General features: G+C 37.3%; 1 protein-coding gene and 1 long non-coding RNA gene across 6 annotated transcripts in view; one reads left to right on the forward strand and one right to left on the reverse strand.

Moving 5' to 3' along the window:
- The window catches only part of LOC126365842 (protein nessun dorma-like), a 201,666-nt gene extending 184,308 nt beyond the window's left edge, over nt 1–17,358 (reverse strand). The window contains exons 1-2 of one of the 5 annotated variants that reach the window (XM_050008481.1): nt 16,764–16,783; nt 16,589–16,631 (exon numbers count right to left, since the gene is read on the reverse strand). Coding sequence is in view for 1 of the 5 variants with exons in the window: in XM_050008480.1 (XP_049864437.1) it covers nt 16,764–16,784 (21 nt within the window). In the remaining 4 variants the exon portion in view is untranslated. Of the gene's footprint in view, nt 1–13,004; nt 13,072–16,588; nt 16,632–16,763; nt 16,875–16,979 lie in introns of those variants that run through there. The other 4 variants (XM_050008478.1, XM_050008477.1, XM_050008480.1 and 1 more) reach the window with 4 other exon arrangements.
- A 56-nt stretch (nt 17,359–17,414) lies between these two features.
- Nucleotides 17,415–18,267, forward strand: LOC126365843 (uncharacterized). Its single transcript, XR_007566266.1, has 3 exons — nt 17,415–17,648; nt 17,807–17,925; nt 18,097–18,267. It is a non-coding gene; the product is annotated as an uncharacterized LOC126365843 (long non-coding RNA).
- The last annotated feature ends 577 nt before the right edge of the window (nt 18,268–18,844 follow it).

Genomic DNA, 18,844 nt, shown 5'->3' on the forward strand with positions numbered 1-18,844 from the left:
AGGACAAGTTCTGAAGCATCAAGGGATCACCAATTTAGTACTGCAGGAAAGCGTTGAAGGTAGAAATCGTAGAAGGAGACCAGGAGATGAATACAGTAAGCAAGAAATCGTAGAAGGAGGCCAGGAGATGAATACAGTAAGCAGATTCAGAAGGACGTAGGTTGCAGTAGTTATTCAGAGATGAAGCTGCTTGCACGGGATAGAGTAGCACGGAAAGCTGCATCAAACCAGTCTGTGGACCGAAGACCACAACAACAACATGGAAGGTGATTGTGAACATATATTCCTGTGAGTGAAGCAAGTGGTGATGTAAAATAAGAGAAACAAAGCAGTCAAACAGCTCAAATGCAAAATCATCTCAGTATTCAAAGCAATAAACAGCACCTGATACTAAATGCCAGTATGCTGAAAGGAGTGAGGCAAGTACCCCAGAGGGAAAGACTGTCATATAGGCAAACTCTCTCATGCCAACTTATCATATTTCAATAAAATTCTTTAGGAGATAAGAGCAGGCAAGATGCATTTATCTTACACTGATATCTCAGCACCAGCTAAATATGATGTAGATCCCACTGAAGTTAAGGCTTTTAAATCAGTGTCTAGTAACTATAAGACAAAACTTTGAGATGGATCCCATGTACCAGTTTGCGCTACTACATTTCAAAAAATAACAAGTGTATTTGTAGTGATTTGAGAATTTCCGCATAAATTCTAGAACCACTCGTCATCTTACCGTCTCAAACACACGATATTTTAAAAGTAAGTGTGAGAGAATGTACATTCTGCGTGACACATGTTTTTCGTGTGCAGGCTGAAAAGGAGTCACGAGCACTAGGTAGACGCGACAATCAAACGGCATCGACAAGTGTTTGCTGCTCACGCCACATAAGCCGTATTGGAAGACTAAAAAGTGTTTATGTATCTTATGGTGTTTTATATTATTGACTATTGTAACAAGAAAAAAGAAGAATAGTTGAAACACAATTAAAATTCACGTACTGGACTTGCTAGACGCAAGAGTTATAAGTTACGAGTGGTTCTTAAGCCATCTCATTTATAAATGTAATTGAAGCATTTCTAAAGCTCTAAATATGAGTGAAATACGAGAAGACAGAGATATTTACATGTGAAATACAAGAATGTTATTCTGCATAATCCAATACATCATTAATTGGTTGAAACATAAAAGTTTGTATATTTATTCTACACATTCTATCATCTAAAGCATTAGAACATGGCAACCAGTGAAAAGGACTCGAAGAAACGGGAATTTTGAGAGGAAATCCAAGCAGAAGATATGATGTGTTGCCATAGCAGACAAGAGAACTGTTTCGCATAACTGGATTAAGCCCAAAAATTAAATAAAAAAATTTGGGAATGCAACACGGTGAAAGACGAACGAAAGTAATAATGTTAAAAGAACAGAAAGAATACCTTGACATATTAGACTAAGAAGAGATACGATGAGAGTAATTCAACAAAGAAGATCCGGTGTGGGGAGTGTCCAGCTCTCACATGTATCACGGGCACGGAGACAACATCCGACACCACCGGCACCAGCTGCTGATAACCGCTGCTGATTCTACAAAAGCTCACCAACGCCGACACGGAGACCAGCAACCGACGCCACCAGCACCAGCTACTGTTCACAGGTGCTGATTCCACACTTGCTCACCAGTGCAGCCTAAAACTATATGCCAGGTGAGCAAAAAACAATAATTGTTTGAGTATAAAGTTGAAGAAATTGTTCACTAGAGTGTATTAGTGTAGTTATTATGCTCAGTTCTTTTAATAATTACTAGATCTAGAATTGGTAAAACCATGGAAAACATACAACCAGATGAAGAGACTTCTGAACCAGCACTGGCTATGAGATTTAATAAAGAGGGACCCGATTTGTCTCAGTTGGCAAATCTCATCAAAGGTCAGAGTTTACAATTAGATGCATAAAGTAAAGAATTAAGCTTAATGAATGTCCAAAGTGCTTCTTTAAGAGAGGAAGTAAGTCTTAAATTACTCAGTAAATACTCAATTAAATGATAAAATAAATGACCAGGGTACTTCTCTGAGAAATGAAATAAGTGCAACTTTAAGTGAAAAACTTGATGCAAGAGTGCCAATTTAAGTAGAGAAATAGATACAGTGAATACTCAAAACAATAAATTTGATGTTCAGAATGAAACTTTAGGTTCAAATGGCTCTGAGCACTATGAGACTTAACATCTGAGGTCATCAGTCACCTAGAACTTAGAACTACTTAAACCTGACTAACCTAAGGACATCACACATATCCATGCCCGAGGCAGGATTCAAACCTGCGACCGTAGCGGTCACGCAGTTCCAGACTGAAGCGCCTAGAACCTCTCGGCCACACTGGCAGCCGAAACTTTAGGATTGTTAAGTACTAAAGTAGATGAACAAAGTAAGGACTTTAGTAGTTTATGTGAAGGTATGGGAAAGACTGAATTTGACGCTTAAACTACTTATGTAGAAAATCTTAAAATAGATTTGAAAGGTGAATTAACTAGTTCTTTAAGCAGTCATGTAAATCAACTGTTCACTGACGTTAATCAGAGACAGAATGAAACTTTAAATATTCAAATGACAAATATAGGTTTGTTGAACATCAGAGTAGACGCTAGAAGCAAAGAATCTAGTAATCAATGCGAAGGCATGGCTGCTTTGGAAACTGAATTTGACGTCAAATGTAATAATATAGACTCAAAACCTATTGAAAACTTAGAATATTTAAAAGATATGTACAATAATGAACACAATAATGTAAGACAAGGTTTCAGTACTTCGAAAGAGACTGTAGATCAGGCTAAGCAATTAATGTTGATTATTCAATCGCAAATTACAGGTGTCAGTACACGAGTTGTCAATACACGAGTAAATAATGTAGGACAGAATTTCAAAGAGAACATAAAAAACTTTGATATTATAAATGTATGTAGTTTGGCAGAACCATCTGAAGAAGTGATGGATCGAAGAGTTCCCTTGAGAGCAACCTCCGGAAACGTTTAGACTATTGCTTCTTCCAAACTTAATAATACCAGCAAGGTTATAGACAACTTGTGGAAAGATTCAAACTTATCCAGGATAGAGTAGAACATAGAACAACTTCACCTAATGTCATGTTGCCTAGTGAACTGGTGATTATTCTGCAATGGGAAAAATGTCCAATAAAATGTTAAGAGAAGTATTGGTCACCACTTGCTAAGTTAAGTTAATATCAGATCCATGGGAACTGGGTGGGGTCACATCTATCCCCCAGGGATATTAATATTCTATGGAGTGGTCAGAGTGACGACTGTCGGATCCCAAGTTGTTTTCAATGTTTCTTCCAAAATACTTGTCCAGCACCGAATTCCCTTCAAATCTTAAACTATTCTCTAGTCTATTACTGAATTCTTAACCTATCCTATAATTTTAGTTTTTAACAAAGTGGACATGGCCATAACGTAAAGACTGGCGTAAGAGAATCACGGATAAACAGTGATCTCTAGACATGAAATGAAATGAGTAGAATATTATATTTATGGATAATGCAATATAAGAATAAAACAACTATTTTATCATAGTGTATAATTTTCTATTTTGTACAGAATATTTTATACCTTTTATGAGATATGATATTGTCACATAGATGAATGTGTAATTAGATGAATGACGAACACTAACTTCACTTAACGAACGTTTATTCAGCACTTGGAACAGCATGGAGCGAACTGCCACTGGCCAGAACACATACGGTATATATACAGCTATAGAACATTCCAGTACAATGATTCTTGACATTTGTGGATACTTCTAGAATGTACTTGAACCGAATACAGAAATTAAAATTGTACAGTCCAGGTGAGTTTTGAACACACGACCCTCCATGCAACAGTTCAGTATCACACCCACTACACCACGGTGCTACTCAACCTCTTCTGCGACATCGCTCCTTCCTTAAGAGAACAGCGTCTCAGTGTTACGGCCACCTTGTCTGGGAAGGAGTCATCGGTCCTGCATACTCCGACTCCCGATGACTGATGCTAGCCCTGGTAGTGATCTTCTTAGAACTTCTTTTGTCACTACATTCTTTGTCACCTTTCTGCTTGCTGCTGGTCACTGGAGCTTTGAATTTCCCCTGGGTTGCAGGATCCTTATACAGCTTCATTTGAAGGACGTAGACCGTATCTCTGCTCTTTCGTCATCTTGTGTCAGGGTCGAAATCTTCAACTTCATAAGTAACATCAGACAACTGTCTTACAACCTTATAAGGTCCAAAGTGGTGCCTGAGGAGCCTCTCAGAGAGACCAATCTTCCAGACACGAGTGAAGATCCAGGCAAGGTCACCAGGCTGGTAGACAACAGGGCAGTGGCTCACGTCCTACCTTCAGCGATCGTTTTCTTGAACCTGCAGCGTGCCGAGTCAACCTAACTACCGAGCTTCCTCAGCTCTGGTTAACACCTCGCTGATGTAGTCGTAATTCATGTCATCAGGTTGTAACGGAAACACAGTGTCCATCATCGTAGTCCCCCCACACACATGGACCAGGAAAAAAAGTGCAAATCCTGTGGTGTCTTGTTGGGCAGTGTTGTAGGCAGACATCACGAAACTTAACACCTCATCCCAGTTGCTCTGCTGAACATTGATAGCATGTCGGCCAAGGTCTTATTAAGGCGTTCAGTAATCCCGTTTAGTTTGTGGATGGTAGGCAGTCGTAAGGTGATGAGTAATATTGCATCGACATTTTATCTCTATCACAAGATTCGACTGAAACCTCTTTCCAAACAGATCAAAGTTTTTCTTGCAAAGTAATCCATCAACTAACTTAAATTATCATTTCACATCCTCTGACCAATTTAAGGCAAACATAATTTGAGATATCTTGGCTTCCTTTTTCTGCTCAGGAGAGAGCTCCTGCAGTGCAGCAAGACAGTCACAATCTTGTTGAGCACCACCCCAGATAAATTTAGCATCAGCTTTTAACAAATCTTGAAGTCGACTGGCTTTGATACAAAAGTATTTGATAAAATGACGGTAATAAGAACATAATCCAAGGAAGCTTCTCACATCTCTAATACTTTTAGGAATAGGAAGCTCCGTTATAGATATCACCTTTTCTGGATCTGGCCGCACACCTTCATTTGACACAAGTAGTTTGATTTCTTTTGCTCCAAACAGACTCTTTCTTGGATTAAGTTTCAATCCATCTTGTTGGAGACACTTAAGAACGGCCCTCAGTCTTATTATGTGTTCATCAAATGTCTCTGAGAACTCTATAATGTTGTCTAAATAACAAACACACATCGCCCACTTCAGGTGACAACAAAATGTAACATGGCAGCATGTTATATCTACCACATAATTCATTTATTGTATATATAAAAGTAAACATGTACCACAGGCCACTGATGATGCTTCCCAAATAAAAGAAGTGAAATGTGTATGGCAATAAACAAACTGCTTTCAATTAGTTGCATAGATAGTATACACCTCCATGAATGCTGCTTTTATTTTTGCAAGAAATTTGTGTTCCTCCATATAAGCTATTTGAAGTGCTATGTAGATGTAAATCTGATTGGAAACGCTACAGAACAATACTGCAGAGTACGAATAAAAATAAAAATAAATCTATGTTAGAGTCATCACATAGCAAAAAGTTAGGGTACTTCGAGCTGTAGAGTCTAGTTTTGAAATGAATATTGTGCCAAAAACGGCTTCCTTACTTGATTTATTATCTGGATAGGATATGATAAAACAATTGCTTTGGATACAACTCCCTATGTCCTCTCAACAACATGCCGCAGGACTGCATATGGCCACCTGAAGTCTGACAAAAGGGCCACTAAAAGCGTATGAGCAGAGCAAACACCAAGCACGGGCTGCCTACATCACTGTAGCTGCCCATGCACAGTACGGACTGTTTTCTGGCAACTGCTCAAACGAACCTGTTGACAACTTGGGTATACGGCTTCATTGAGTTTTCACCACACACACTAATCCTACCATCAACTCTTACCAACTGAAACTGGGACTCCGACTCAGCTGCCCACACCACAGTTTTCCTGTCATGAAAGGTCCAACCAACATGGTCATAGGTCCAGGATAGGCACTGCAGGTAATGTCACGCATTAGCAAAGGCACTCACATAGGTCGTCTGCTGCCACAGACTGTTAATGACAAATTTCATCGCACTGTCCTGACGGATACATTCGTCATATGTCCCATTTGGACTCTGTCGTTATTTCACACGGTGTTGCTTGCCTGTTAGCACTGACAACTCTACATAAACACAGCTGCTGTCATTAAGTTACGGTCACCAGCCACTGCAATGGTCATGGGGAGAGAATATGCTTGAAATCTGCTATTCTCAGCACACTCTCGACATTGTGGACGTCAATGATTTTTGAAATGGAATGTCCCCTGAATCTAGCTCCCTGTTCAGTGTCTGTTAATACCGGTCACATGGGAAACCTTTCCTTATGAATCACCCGAGTAAAATTGACAGCTGCACAAATACACAACCCTTTTACACCTTGTGTAGATGATACTACAGCCATCTGATTGTGTGCATATCAGTACCTCATGACTTCTGTCACCCCAGTTTAGATAATTAAAAAAAATAAATAAATAAAAAATAATTATGCACATTCTGCTCCTCATTTGGAAAAACAGAATTGATAAAGTCTACTCTCTGACTCAGCTATTCTGGTTATTTTTGGTCAGAAATGAAAAATAAATAATCAAATCATCCCTTGACTCATAATGCACAATTCAATTTGAAAATGTCCAAGCCTGAATGTTAATTAAGTACTTGTGTTCTAATTGTGACAGTTTTTTGGATTGTTACTATTATCTAAACTTTTTAACATTTTCTGTCATTTTTAAATTACGTTGATTGGTATACCAAGTGCCGTAACAGTTCCGCTAATACATATTTATTATTTATTCAGAAAATGATGAAAACATCAGCAGGGCATATGAGAAAATTTTGTGGAAAGATGAAGAAAGATGCTGGCAAGTACAACACCCAGAGAAAAAGAAAGAACAGAGAAGAAGAAGAAGGGAAAATATAGAGGCATTCTCCTGTGAAAGCTCTTTAATTGAACATCATAGAAGGAAATCTGAAAGAAAAGAGAAGTACAGGCTTGAATTAAAATGTATACTCATTGATAATGGGTCTGAGATCAGTTAGGATCGTATGAATGTCCTGAGTCGCCTGGCACATCTGCTTCTCCTTCCAGCCCCTAAAAACTCAGAAATCACAAGAAAGCTAGCAAAGAAGATTTTCTTAGTGGGCAAAAAACTTCATCTTGTAAACTTATATATTACCCCAACATGAGGTAGTTACCCCCTGAGGGGTAAAATTACACTTTATGGGGGGCGGGGGGTTAAGATCAGGTTCAATTATGTTTTGGTCACAAACTTGAATATTTTTAAAAGATCATTGCTGTTGTCACTATTTCATAAGACTGTAATACTGACTAAATAATACTTTTTCCCCCAAGTACCAGCATTAACATACAACACAATGTGGTAGAGATTACAGCTTTTGAAATGAGTGTATGAACATCATACTCACACAGCACATCCTCTACACTCATACTTTGCACCATGCACCTACGAAAGTAAAATTGAGACACATATCACACATGCTTTAATATCTCATGAAAATGTCTTCTCCAAACTGTAGGTAGTTCCCACAGCAGACGAGATAATTCTTATTCACTTTGCAACCATAAACAAACAAACAAATTCACACCAGAACACAATAGTATCTTTAGCTATTACACTACTGAAGGGTCTTCAAATAACATCCTGAAATCTTCCAATTTTTGGCATTTTAGAAGTAAGCAGTAGCAAACAAGTTATTTCCAAATAGAAAGTAATACTGCACACATTTTAATTCAGTGGATTTTAACTGTAGGTGTAGGGTATGAAAGAAGCAAGTGCTAAGTAGAAGTGGTGCTAAGGAAGCATTTTTTGTAACAAGCCTCTATTAACAATGTGAATAGTCAGCTTTCTTTTCTGATGTTGAGTTAGAGGCGGCACTCACAATGCACTAAGAACTGCTTCATAGTTCTATAAAACAAGGTTGATAAAAAAAAAAATACCTGTGCCAATTTGACTCAAAAGTTCGTGATTTAATAAAAGACCTACAAAAACTACATATCATTTATTTTTCTCCATTTTAAAAATAAAAGTGATCAAAGAAAATTCTTTGTTACTCTAAAGTTTAATTAGGTGCTAATGTAGATGATTACAGCTGAAGGGAAAGGGGCATACTAGCTCATATCTGATTGCACTCATAGTAATAGTTTCAGAAAGGTTGGGAACTGCCTTTATAGATAATATGCTCAAAATACATAACTTTTTCACAAGTTATGAAAACAACAGGCAAACATCTGGCATTAAGGGTGTCAAATCTATTGTGAACCAGCAACTTCGAAAGACTTAGCCTGCAGAAACATTACATAAACATGACAGCAACGAAGCTTCTTTAAAAAAAAAAAAAAAAAAAAAAAAAAAAAAAAATTTCAAATTGCACCCTAAAAATGCCCTTCTAAACTCTGAAGCTCTTCACAATGTATGTTTGCGCAAATATCATACTAACTTGGCAAAAGTACAAAATTCATGCTCTTTCATCAGAATGCTCAGCCTTTTCCAGATAAAATCAACGAATTCAAAATACTCTTGTCAGATGATCTCAAGGAAGCTTCATTTATATGTTTGAGTGAACACTGGTTGAGTTGTGATATGTTAGCAGTCACAAAATTACCAGGATTAACACTAGCCTCATAATTTTGTAGGACACCTCCTCCCATGGTGGGACATTAATTTTTGTTAGAAGTAACACCAAGCATCATTGCTTAAAATCCTTAGAGATACTGGGAAAAGAGAAACACTTTGAAATTTTAGCTACAGAAATAACATCGTTAAAAACAATAATAATTTGCCTACATAGAAGCTCTGATGGGGACTTACATATTTCCCTACATAAACGAGGCAGTGCATTCAGCAAGTTAACAAGAAAAAACTAATAGTATGAAGTGCCTTCAACAAATTTCCAGAAAAACAGAAACGAAAAACAAAATCTCATAACCATTCTTTCAACATATATTTTGCAGGCCACTATAAACTCTCCCACTAGGTTATCAAAACGACATGGGCCACAACTGACCAAATATTCACAAATGCAGAAAAAAACGACTTACAGGTTGGAACCATAATAACAGGATTCAGTGACCATGATACCTAAACCCATAATGCCAACAGAAGTAATCCAATAAGAATGAATCCAAGGTGAACAGAATACAGACACATTCAGACAACTGTTATATAAGGAAACATGGAATACAGTATATGAGCACGGAAGTACATGTGAAAAGTTCAAAAGATTTGTAGAAACATAGACTGAGGTCTAATAATACAAACAAATCTTGGCTAACAACTGGAATAAAGAGTTCAAGCAAGAAAAAGAAGAAAAAAAAAACTATATGATATTATAAAAAGACACAGCAGGAAGGCAATGAATTTCATGTATATTACAGAAAATACAAGACAATACTTTTAGTTATCAAGGAAGCAAAAATGAAGGTAAATGATCTAGACATTCAGTCTGCTGGAAACAAGATCATAGCCATGTGGAAAGTTGTGAAACAACAGACATGTAATGTCATTACCAGAAATGCCAATATCATGCTATGTCAAAATGGAGAGAAAATAAGAGCAAAGGAATACCTTCAACAGCTATTTTACAAACTTATAGTGGGCAACTAATCAGTAAGATTACTCCAAGTAACCAAAATACACAGCATCACCACTTAAGAACAACTGCTTTGCTGCCTCATTCTATCTGTACCCAATGAATGAAGAAGAAAGCCTGACCATCATAAAACCTTAAAAACAAGACAGTCCTCAGGAGTAGATAGTATACCTGATAAATAATTAAAAAACGTAGTGAACACATTGTAAAACCACTAACATATTTATGCAACAGTTCACTGGCATCAGGGACTTCCCCTTCTTATCTAAAATTTGCAAAACTGAATCCAATCTACAAAAAAGGAAACACAGAAGAAGTTGGCAACTACGTATGCCAATTGCCCCATTGTCTGGCTTCTCATAAATTCTAGAGAAATTCTTCCACAAAAGACTTACAGCCTTTATGGGAAAATATGAAATCCTATCCACAGCACAAAATAGATTTACGAAGAACCGCACAATCAATGAATTCCTAAGCGAAATTTACCAGAAAGTGGACAGAGGCGAATATAACACTGGTGTATGCCTATACTTGTCAAAAGCATTTGATATTATAGATCATGAAGCACTCCCACAGAAATTAAATCAACTAGGCATCAGAGGCACACTTAACGACTGGATCAGGTCATACTTCTGCTGATAAAAATAAACCATGGAAACACAACACACTGACTGCAACAAAATCACAAACCATTACTCAGATGACCAAAACATGAAATATGGTGTTCCTCATGGATCATTAGTGGGAACAGTGCTGTTCCTCCTATATGTAAATGACCAACATCAAACATGTTGTTGCTGTGGTCTTCAGTCCTGAGACTGGTTTGATGCAGCTCTCCATGCTACTCTATCCTGTGCAAGCTTCTTAATCTCCCAGTACCTACAGCACCCTTCATCCTTCTGAATCTGCTTAGTGTAGTCATCTCTTGGTCTCCCTCTACGATTTTTAACCTACACGCTGCCCTCCAATACGAAATTGGTAATCCCTTGATGCCTCAGAACATGTCCTACCAACTGATCCCTTCTTCTGGTCAAGTTGTACCACAAACTTCTCTTCTCCCCAGTCCGATTCAATACTTCCTCATTAGTTAAGTGATCTACCCATCTAATCTTCAGCATTCTTCTGTAGCACCACATTTCATAAGCTTCTATTCTCTTCTTGTCCAAACTATTTAACGTCCATGTTTCACTTCCATACATGGCTACACTCCATACAAATACTTTCAGAAATGTCTTCCTGACACTTAAATCTATACCCGATGTTAAACCTTCTCTTCTTCAGAAATGCTTTCCTTGCCATTGCCAGCCTACATTTTATATCCTCTCTGCTTCGACCATCATCAGCTATTTTGCTCCACAAATAGCAAAACTCCTTTACTACTGTAAGTATCTCAATTCTTAATCTAATTCCCTCAGCATCATCCGACTTAATCCGACTACATTCCATTATCCTCATTTTGCTTTTGTTGATGGTCATCTTATATCCTCCTTTCAAGACACTATCCATTCCGTTCAACTGCTCTTCAAAGTCCTTTGCTGCCTCTGACAGAATTACGATGCCATCGGCGAACCTCAAAGTTTTTATTTCTTCTCCAAGGACTTTAATACCTACTCCGAATTTTTCTTCTGTTTCCTTTACTGCTTGCTCAATATACAGATTGAATAACATCGGGGAGAGGCTACAACCCTGTCTCACTCCCTTCCCAACCACTGCTTCCCTTTCATGTCCCTCGACTCTTATAACTGCCATCTGGTTTCTGTACAAATTGTAAATAGCCTTTCACTCCCTGTATTTTACCCCTGCCACCTTCAGAATTTGAAAGAGAGTATTCCAGTCAACATTGTCAAAAGCTTTCTCTAAGTCTACAAATGCTAGAAACGTAGGTTTGCCCTTCCTTAATCTAGCTTCTAAGATAAGTCGTAGGGTCAGTACTGCCTCACGTGTTCCAACATTTCTATGGAATCCAAACTGATCTTCCCCGAGGTCGGCTTCTACTAGTTTTTCCATTCGTCTGTAAAGAATTCGCGTTAGTATTTTGCAGCTGTGACTTATTAAACTGATTGTTCGGTAATTTTCACATCTGTCAACACCTGCTTTCTTTGGGATTGGAATTATTATATTCTTCTTGAAGTCTGAGGGTATTTCGCCTGTCTCATACATCTTGCTCACCAGATGGTAGAGTTTTGTCAGGACTGGCTCTCCCAAGGCCATCAGTAGTTCCAATGGAATGTTGTCTACTCCGGGGGCCTTGTTTCGACTCAGGTCTATCAAACAGTGTGTCAAAATGCTTACCAGTCTGCTGATGACACAAGTTAACCATAAATGAAGGAAAAACTGTACCAATCAACTTCCATAATGTCAAGGAAAAGTTTCCACAAACTATAAACATTCAGTCGTCAAACAAATCCATAAATAGAGTTGACCTGAAAAACTTTCTCATGCTGCGGATTCAGGACAATGTCAGGTGGGGAACACATTGACAATCTCAGCAAAAACTGAAGACATCCTGCTATATGATGAGGATCCTTGAAAGTTGATGTAGCACTGACTGCTTAAAAAGTGTGTACTATGCAAGTGTCTGATCAATGCTGAAGTATGGAGTCATTTTCTGGGGAGCTTTTTCAAAGACCCTCAAGCTATTTAGAATCCAAAAAAGAATCAAACACAGAAAATCTTGCAAGCCACTGTTCTGGAAAGTGTAAATTCTCCCACTTCCATGCCTTCATATACATGAAACCATAGTATTCGTACAGCAGCAGTATGCAACTGAAAACCCCACACTCTACCTCAAAAATGAAGATATACACACTCACAACACAAGGCAAATAATGGATCTCCACATGTATCATACAAAAACTAAGCTCTGCCAAAACAGAGTTCTGCACCTTGGAAAAAAATATATTCAAGAAACTACCAAGTAACATGCAATCAATAAACAACACAGCAGGGTTCAAAGCTGCAGTAAAGCCCTATCTAACTGATCACTGCTTCTACAGTCTGAAAGAGTAGTTTGATAAATAATAATGTGCTAGTCTGAATAATAATATACCATTTTATCCACTGAAATCCTTGTAACCACTAATTAAATACAAATAATGTACCTATATTAACTGGTGTAATTTTAATGTATCAGACGTTAAAATGATAGAAACAGTATTGTGTTAAATGATGTCCGACATCTTATGTATATTCTATGTACAACAATGTCTCATCGACAAATAAATAAATAACTTGAACTACCTCATTCGGAAAAAAAGGTAGTTTCCTCAGTACTCATACTGATCTTGAGTCTTGTTTGCTTTGACTCTGAAAGAGAAACATGCATGATAAGTGAAACTACCATGTGCATCATAAATTTGCACATACTAATTGATGGGAAGTTTGATATAGGCCTATGTGAAATACTTCCCATAGCACAATGGACCAAGCAGGAGTGGTACCTTAACCAAATCATTGTTAACGGGAGTACTGATGGAGCTGTCGCTGAGCTTCAGTCTCAACTGAAGACTTTCGAAGAGCATGTTTTGTTAAGACACTGCAATACGCAACATTCAAGGGGTTAAAGAATCAGTTAGTGATGATGAAGTGATATTGCAAAAAACTATGTTATTTGGACACAAGATAACAATAATAATGTAACAATAATAATTTTAAAGTCATTTAGCCATTAGGGCACCAACATATAAAGCCACAAATACAGTACAATTTAACTGATAATTAAAAGAGACAACAGGATAATTATTACCACTGCAGTACAGTATTACAGCTGAAAAATTGTTTTATATCATAGAAAGGGTGGCCAATTAGTCATGCAGCATTTGCTTGAATGCTTGCTCTGGTAAATCTTGTATAATTTGTGGAAGCTTATTAAATATTTGGTGCCTCATGAGATAATAGCTGAGATACAAAGTGCCCATATGAGCCATACACAGATTACAGTCCTCATTGTTTGTGCTTGGTTGCAAAGAGCTCTACAGTTGTGAGTGATTAACTATGTCATGAAAAGTATTCAATTTGTGTTTGTTTGAACGTGAAACTTAAATACAAGGTTCCAAACTTGACCTCAGTTAGAATTTTTTCTGATGATTGCACAGCTCAATTTAAGAGCTTCTGTTATTAGTAATGATGAACCATATCATGATGAACATTGACCTAATCCCCGAAAAGTTACAGGTTCAGAACTAGCCATGGGAAAGATGATGTCACAAACGCCTATTTTGCTAGAGTTTTATACTGCAAGAAGGAAATTGAGAAAAATACAGATATAGCACAACTGCATAGAAATACACATTACATGTATGAGATCTGCAGAGGTCTCAGCCAAGTGTTCGAAGCTGATAAGAAGTATGTATCTTAAACTGAGTTGAAACATGCTTACCATTTTCTCAAACCCATACAGCAAACATTTAAGGAACATCTTATATTTCACATTTTCAGAAAGTTCAGACATCTCGTTTTTCAAGCTGATGGCCTTTTAAAAAAAAATAATTGGGTACTCACATTTTTAAAGTAATACTGTACTGAAATTTATAAGTAAGAAAACTTTCCTACTTGTTTACTTAAATAGAAAATGAGATATAAATATGTTTACTATTGATTCAATTATAAACTGGTATAACAAAATTAACTTTAACTTAACACAGAGATCCGCCTCCACACAATTCTCACATTTTACAGCTTCTTGTCCCACCCATGACAGTCACTGACTGCAATTTTTATAAGTAACTACTAATAACGCAATACTGATATCATCAAGAGAGAAACATTTCATTGCATTCAATTCAATGTTTCCCAAAACATGCTGTATAATTCACGGTGTTCTTGTAAACATTAGTGGGCATTCAATGCTATCTCAATTTGCACTCACTCATGACAAACTTCTGACATTTAGATTTAAAGGCAAAGCAAAGCAACTGTTCATACAGTCATCATTCAATCTTTAATTTATTGCTATTCAAGGACTTTGTTACAATATCTTTTGACCATTTTATAACATAGTGCAACTACCCACATTTCCCTTTTACAAGCAAATGTGCCATTATCTACATTGCGTCAATGTACTGACTTATCACTGTTGTAAGCTTCTCACTCATCATGGGCGATGCTGACTCAGGTTTCCATACGGACTGAAGGCAGCACATGGAAACGTGCACATTCAAGGGCCTCGATCACCACATGCCATCCATACCCAGTCTAATGGTGCAGTGGAAAACTACGTTTTCATTACATTTGGAGCAAATTGTGACTGACCAAAAGAACATTGTACAGAAGGAATCAACTGAATGAGGCAGTATATTTTTTAACACTAAATAAATATTCAGGAGGGTCAAGTTTATTCTGTCCAGCCATCATGATTTAGATTTTCTGCAGTTTACCTAAATAAATTCACTCAAATGTCTTCAGCAAAGCCACAGCCACAGTATTATGACAAGTCCTACAGGGTAGCTAATCAAACTTGTAAAAAGAAAGAAAAAAATAAATAAAGCTCCCTGAGAATTCCAGATACTATTGGGAGGGAGGGAGATGGTATCATAAGAAGCTCCTGACAAATTAGTGGGAGGATTAAGGGCGGGGAGGGGGGCAGATAACACCGAAATAATGACTTCTCTTTCATCTCAGTTAGGCTATATGTATATAAGCAACAGTTAATTTATATGGTACAATATTCATACAATTCACATACTCTGAAATATTATGTACGCTACTTTTAAAATTTGTAATTTAGGCAACTCAGGGACACTAAATTTCCATTTTACATTAATAACAGACTTCTCTAAGATTTCATGAAATCCCCTAATTTTACCAGGTAAAATGTAATTCCCTGAGACTTCCAGGTTTTCGAAAAGAATTGCCACCCTGTTCTATAGGCCTATAATAGTGATAAGATCTCTTGTTGAATACATAAACAGCCTATTCCTTGTTTATTGCCTCGTGTACTGTTAGACCCCAGCATAATTCGCCAGCACTCAGCCTCACACCAAAGATTTGATATTGTTCAAGAAAGTGTTGTTACAGACTGAACATAGAGGGATACAGAGTAACTTGCAACGAATTTTTGATTGGTGTCATGAATGGGTACTTTCTTCAAAAAAGGACAAAATTCAGTTCATGCGGATTTGTTGGAGAAACTTTCGGGGTAATTTTCACCACAGTATTAACATTATGTAGCTTCACTGGCCTCATCTATTACACTAAATACCTGCATATAACATTGAGAAATGAAGCAAAATGTGATGAGCACATAAGTTTGATGTAGCAAAGATGAGTGGCTGGATACAGTTTGCTGAGTATACAGTATAAACACATATCTACCAGTTATCCTTGAACATATTCAGCCAACACAAGTGAAATGTGTGCCTTGTCATCAGTGTTTAAAGTCTAAGGTCTTCCTAAAGATGTCATACACTTCATAAGGTTGACAGACTTTATCTTGTACCAATTTAATGTGGTGTACGTCACACTCAGCATGAGGCAGCTGGTTACCAAGAATCTATGTACCCCAGGATTCTAGGGATAAGGTCTGCCGGCGGATAGAATATTACATCATCTTTCGAGCGTACGCCCATGACAGAATAATTTTGGTGCGGATGCATGCCCATTAGATGACGACATAAACAAAACCACCGCTTAACTTATCACGTTACACTTACAAAAGTTGTGGATTAAATTTCTTTCAGTGATTTGGAATCCAAACTTTCAAACTAATTCGCTTTTCTCTCCATTTAAATGTTTCAAGAACTAGCGAAATCGTTCTTCGTAAGACTAACAAAAACCAAATATTGTTTAACTTCGTTTCTCGACGTGCCAAATACGGAGATACTTACGGAATATTTAAAAACAGTGCAGCTTCGTTATACAATGTGTTTCCTAAGACAAGACAATGTATATAAACAATAACATAACAAAGTAAAGCTGACACATTTCTTACATACACATACACTAATTTTATACAAATACTATCGAACAGAATGTGTTTTAATGAAATTAAGTGGATCTTACCCCAGAATGAGATAGCAACATCAAAACATTTAATCACGAGAACAATCAAGTTAAACTGCAATTTCATTTACATTATCGCAAATTCGCGCGGTTATTGAGAAGTTAGAAACTCTGGTCAAAGTCTACCTTGCTTTCGTGTAGCAATGACATAATTTATTATCAATAATAATTATTATTAATATTATGATTATTTAGCTCTGAGCGGGAATGTGTTACCTATAAACATATTTTTTCGGTTACATATGGTTATTCACAGCATAATTACACACAATGAAAACCTATGGAAGGAAGCTCTCTGGAGTCATGTATCGCGAAGAATATAGCGTGGAGGGACCCACACATGCTTAATAATACTGTCAAACTTACAATACATTGACCGCCTGAGGGCGTGTATTGACGTATTGTCAATACTGGAAATATTAAGGAGCATATTGATGCACCCCAAAATATTTGCAGTATTGTCAATACATAATGAACGTGCGAAACCAAGTATTCACGTTTTGACAATATTTTCCATTCAAATGTTGACAGTGCTTCCAGAACCAGCCACGCAGCGCTAATGTGCACTATTTATGTTTCCTTACGCCATCATGTAGTGATAGGCTAAACTGCGATTTTCCGATATCAGTGATTTCTGTGAATGCTACTTTTCAGAATCTGCTGTTCTTAACTGTGATTTGTCGCAGTTAAGAGTCTCAGTTAAGGAACGTAGGTAGGGTATCCCTCCGCCACTGCTATTTCTGCTACTTCCGCGATTTCTGCTACGTCTGCGATTTTTGTGACTTCTGCTACTCCTGCGATTTCTGTGACTTCTGCGACTTACCACCGTATGAAAAAGTTACATCTGCCCACAAAGAAAATTACATCTCAACAAATCTGTCATTGGTAAGTAAGTTTTACGTTTGTTCTTCCGTTGGCTTTAATTATGTATTAAAGAAACAACTGTGAAAATATTAATAGTGTAATTAATATGTAAGTAGCCATACAGTAGCGTAATAGTTCGTGTTTAGAAAATGAATTCTAACATATTGTTATGTTCACAGGTACCCCAACTACATTTCAGTCACTCAGTAAATTGATAACTCAAAATATCATTGTCAACAGATCTGGAGAAATTGCCACTGCGTCTTTAGACCGTTTTCGTCGGACGAGAGCTTAGTTTGTAAGTGTTTCGATGCACTTAATTACTTTAGTGAGATCGTTCTTGCAAATGTAAAATATACCCCATTGAGTGGCTTTCATTGCAACAAATATTAGCAATCTACTCTGCCAATTATATTGCTTGTAATTAGTGACAGCAAAATTTTTTTTAATAATCCTTGTGATTTTGCAGACACAGTTCTGACTCTTGATTAGTGGCTGCTGTACGTATCTATCCACATCAAGGCTATTGAGAAAGACTCGTGAAGATTCAAGACAGCTCTTAGAGGATTTGTAGTTTAAAAGTGACATAATTGTGAAATAAGTGTGCAGATGAGTGATTAAACTGTGTTTTATTGAAGTTGTTATGCGATTTTAAAGGAATAATAAATGTTAAATACAATGATTGAATAATGAAAATCTCATTTTCCACATGTTTAAGCCGTCCTATACCCGTAATTTTCCGCCACATATTTACTGGTAAACACTAGTTGAAGGGTGACATGCCGCCCCCCCCCCCCCCCCTCCTCCACAATCTTGGTGTGACACTGACCTGTAACATAGCCCGAGGTATAGAATATGCATTTTGAGGCTGTTGATATGAAAGTGGGAAGTACAGATCTTCCAGTTAAATCAGGAATAGCTTAAGTGCAGTACTTGAAAGTAACACAGGAATAGCTTACTTATGTAGGTGGTTGTAGTGTCGGCAAAAAGTTTGTGTGTGTGAAGTTGCCATGTAGAACACCAGGGGTAAAACATCCCGAGTCTTGAACTGTGCCTGAATAAAAGTGAGGCATTCATATGACTCAATAATGCTGTTTTCATTTCACTACACTTATAAAGATGTCTGAGTTCTTCTGTGTTAACATTGCAAAGTCCTGTAGACATGTGGAGTATTAACCAAAATTGTCATATTGGAAGCAGAATCACATTTGTTACGT

Source organism: Schistocerca gregaria, chromosome 4 (genome assembly GCF_023897955.1).
Source record: "Schistocerca gregaria isolate iqSchGreg1 chromosome 4, iqSchGreg1.2, whole genome shotgun sequence".
In the NCBI taxonomy this organism is placed as follows: Eukaryota; Metazoa; Arthropoda; class Insecta; order Orthoptera; family Acrididae; genus Schistocerca; species Schistocerca gregaria.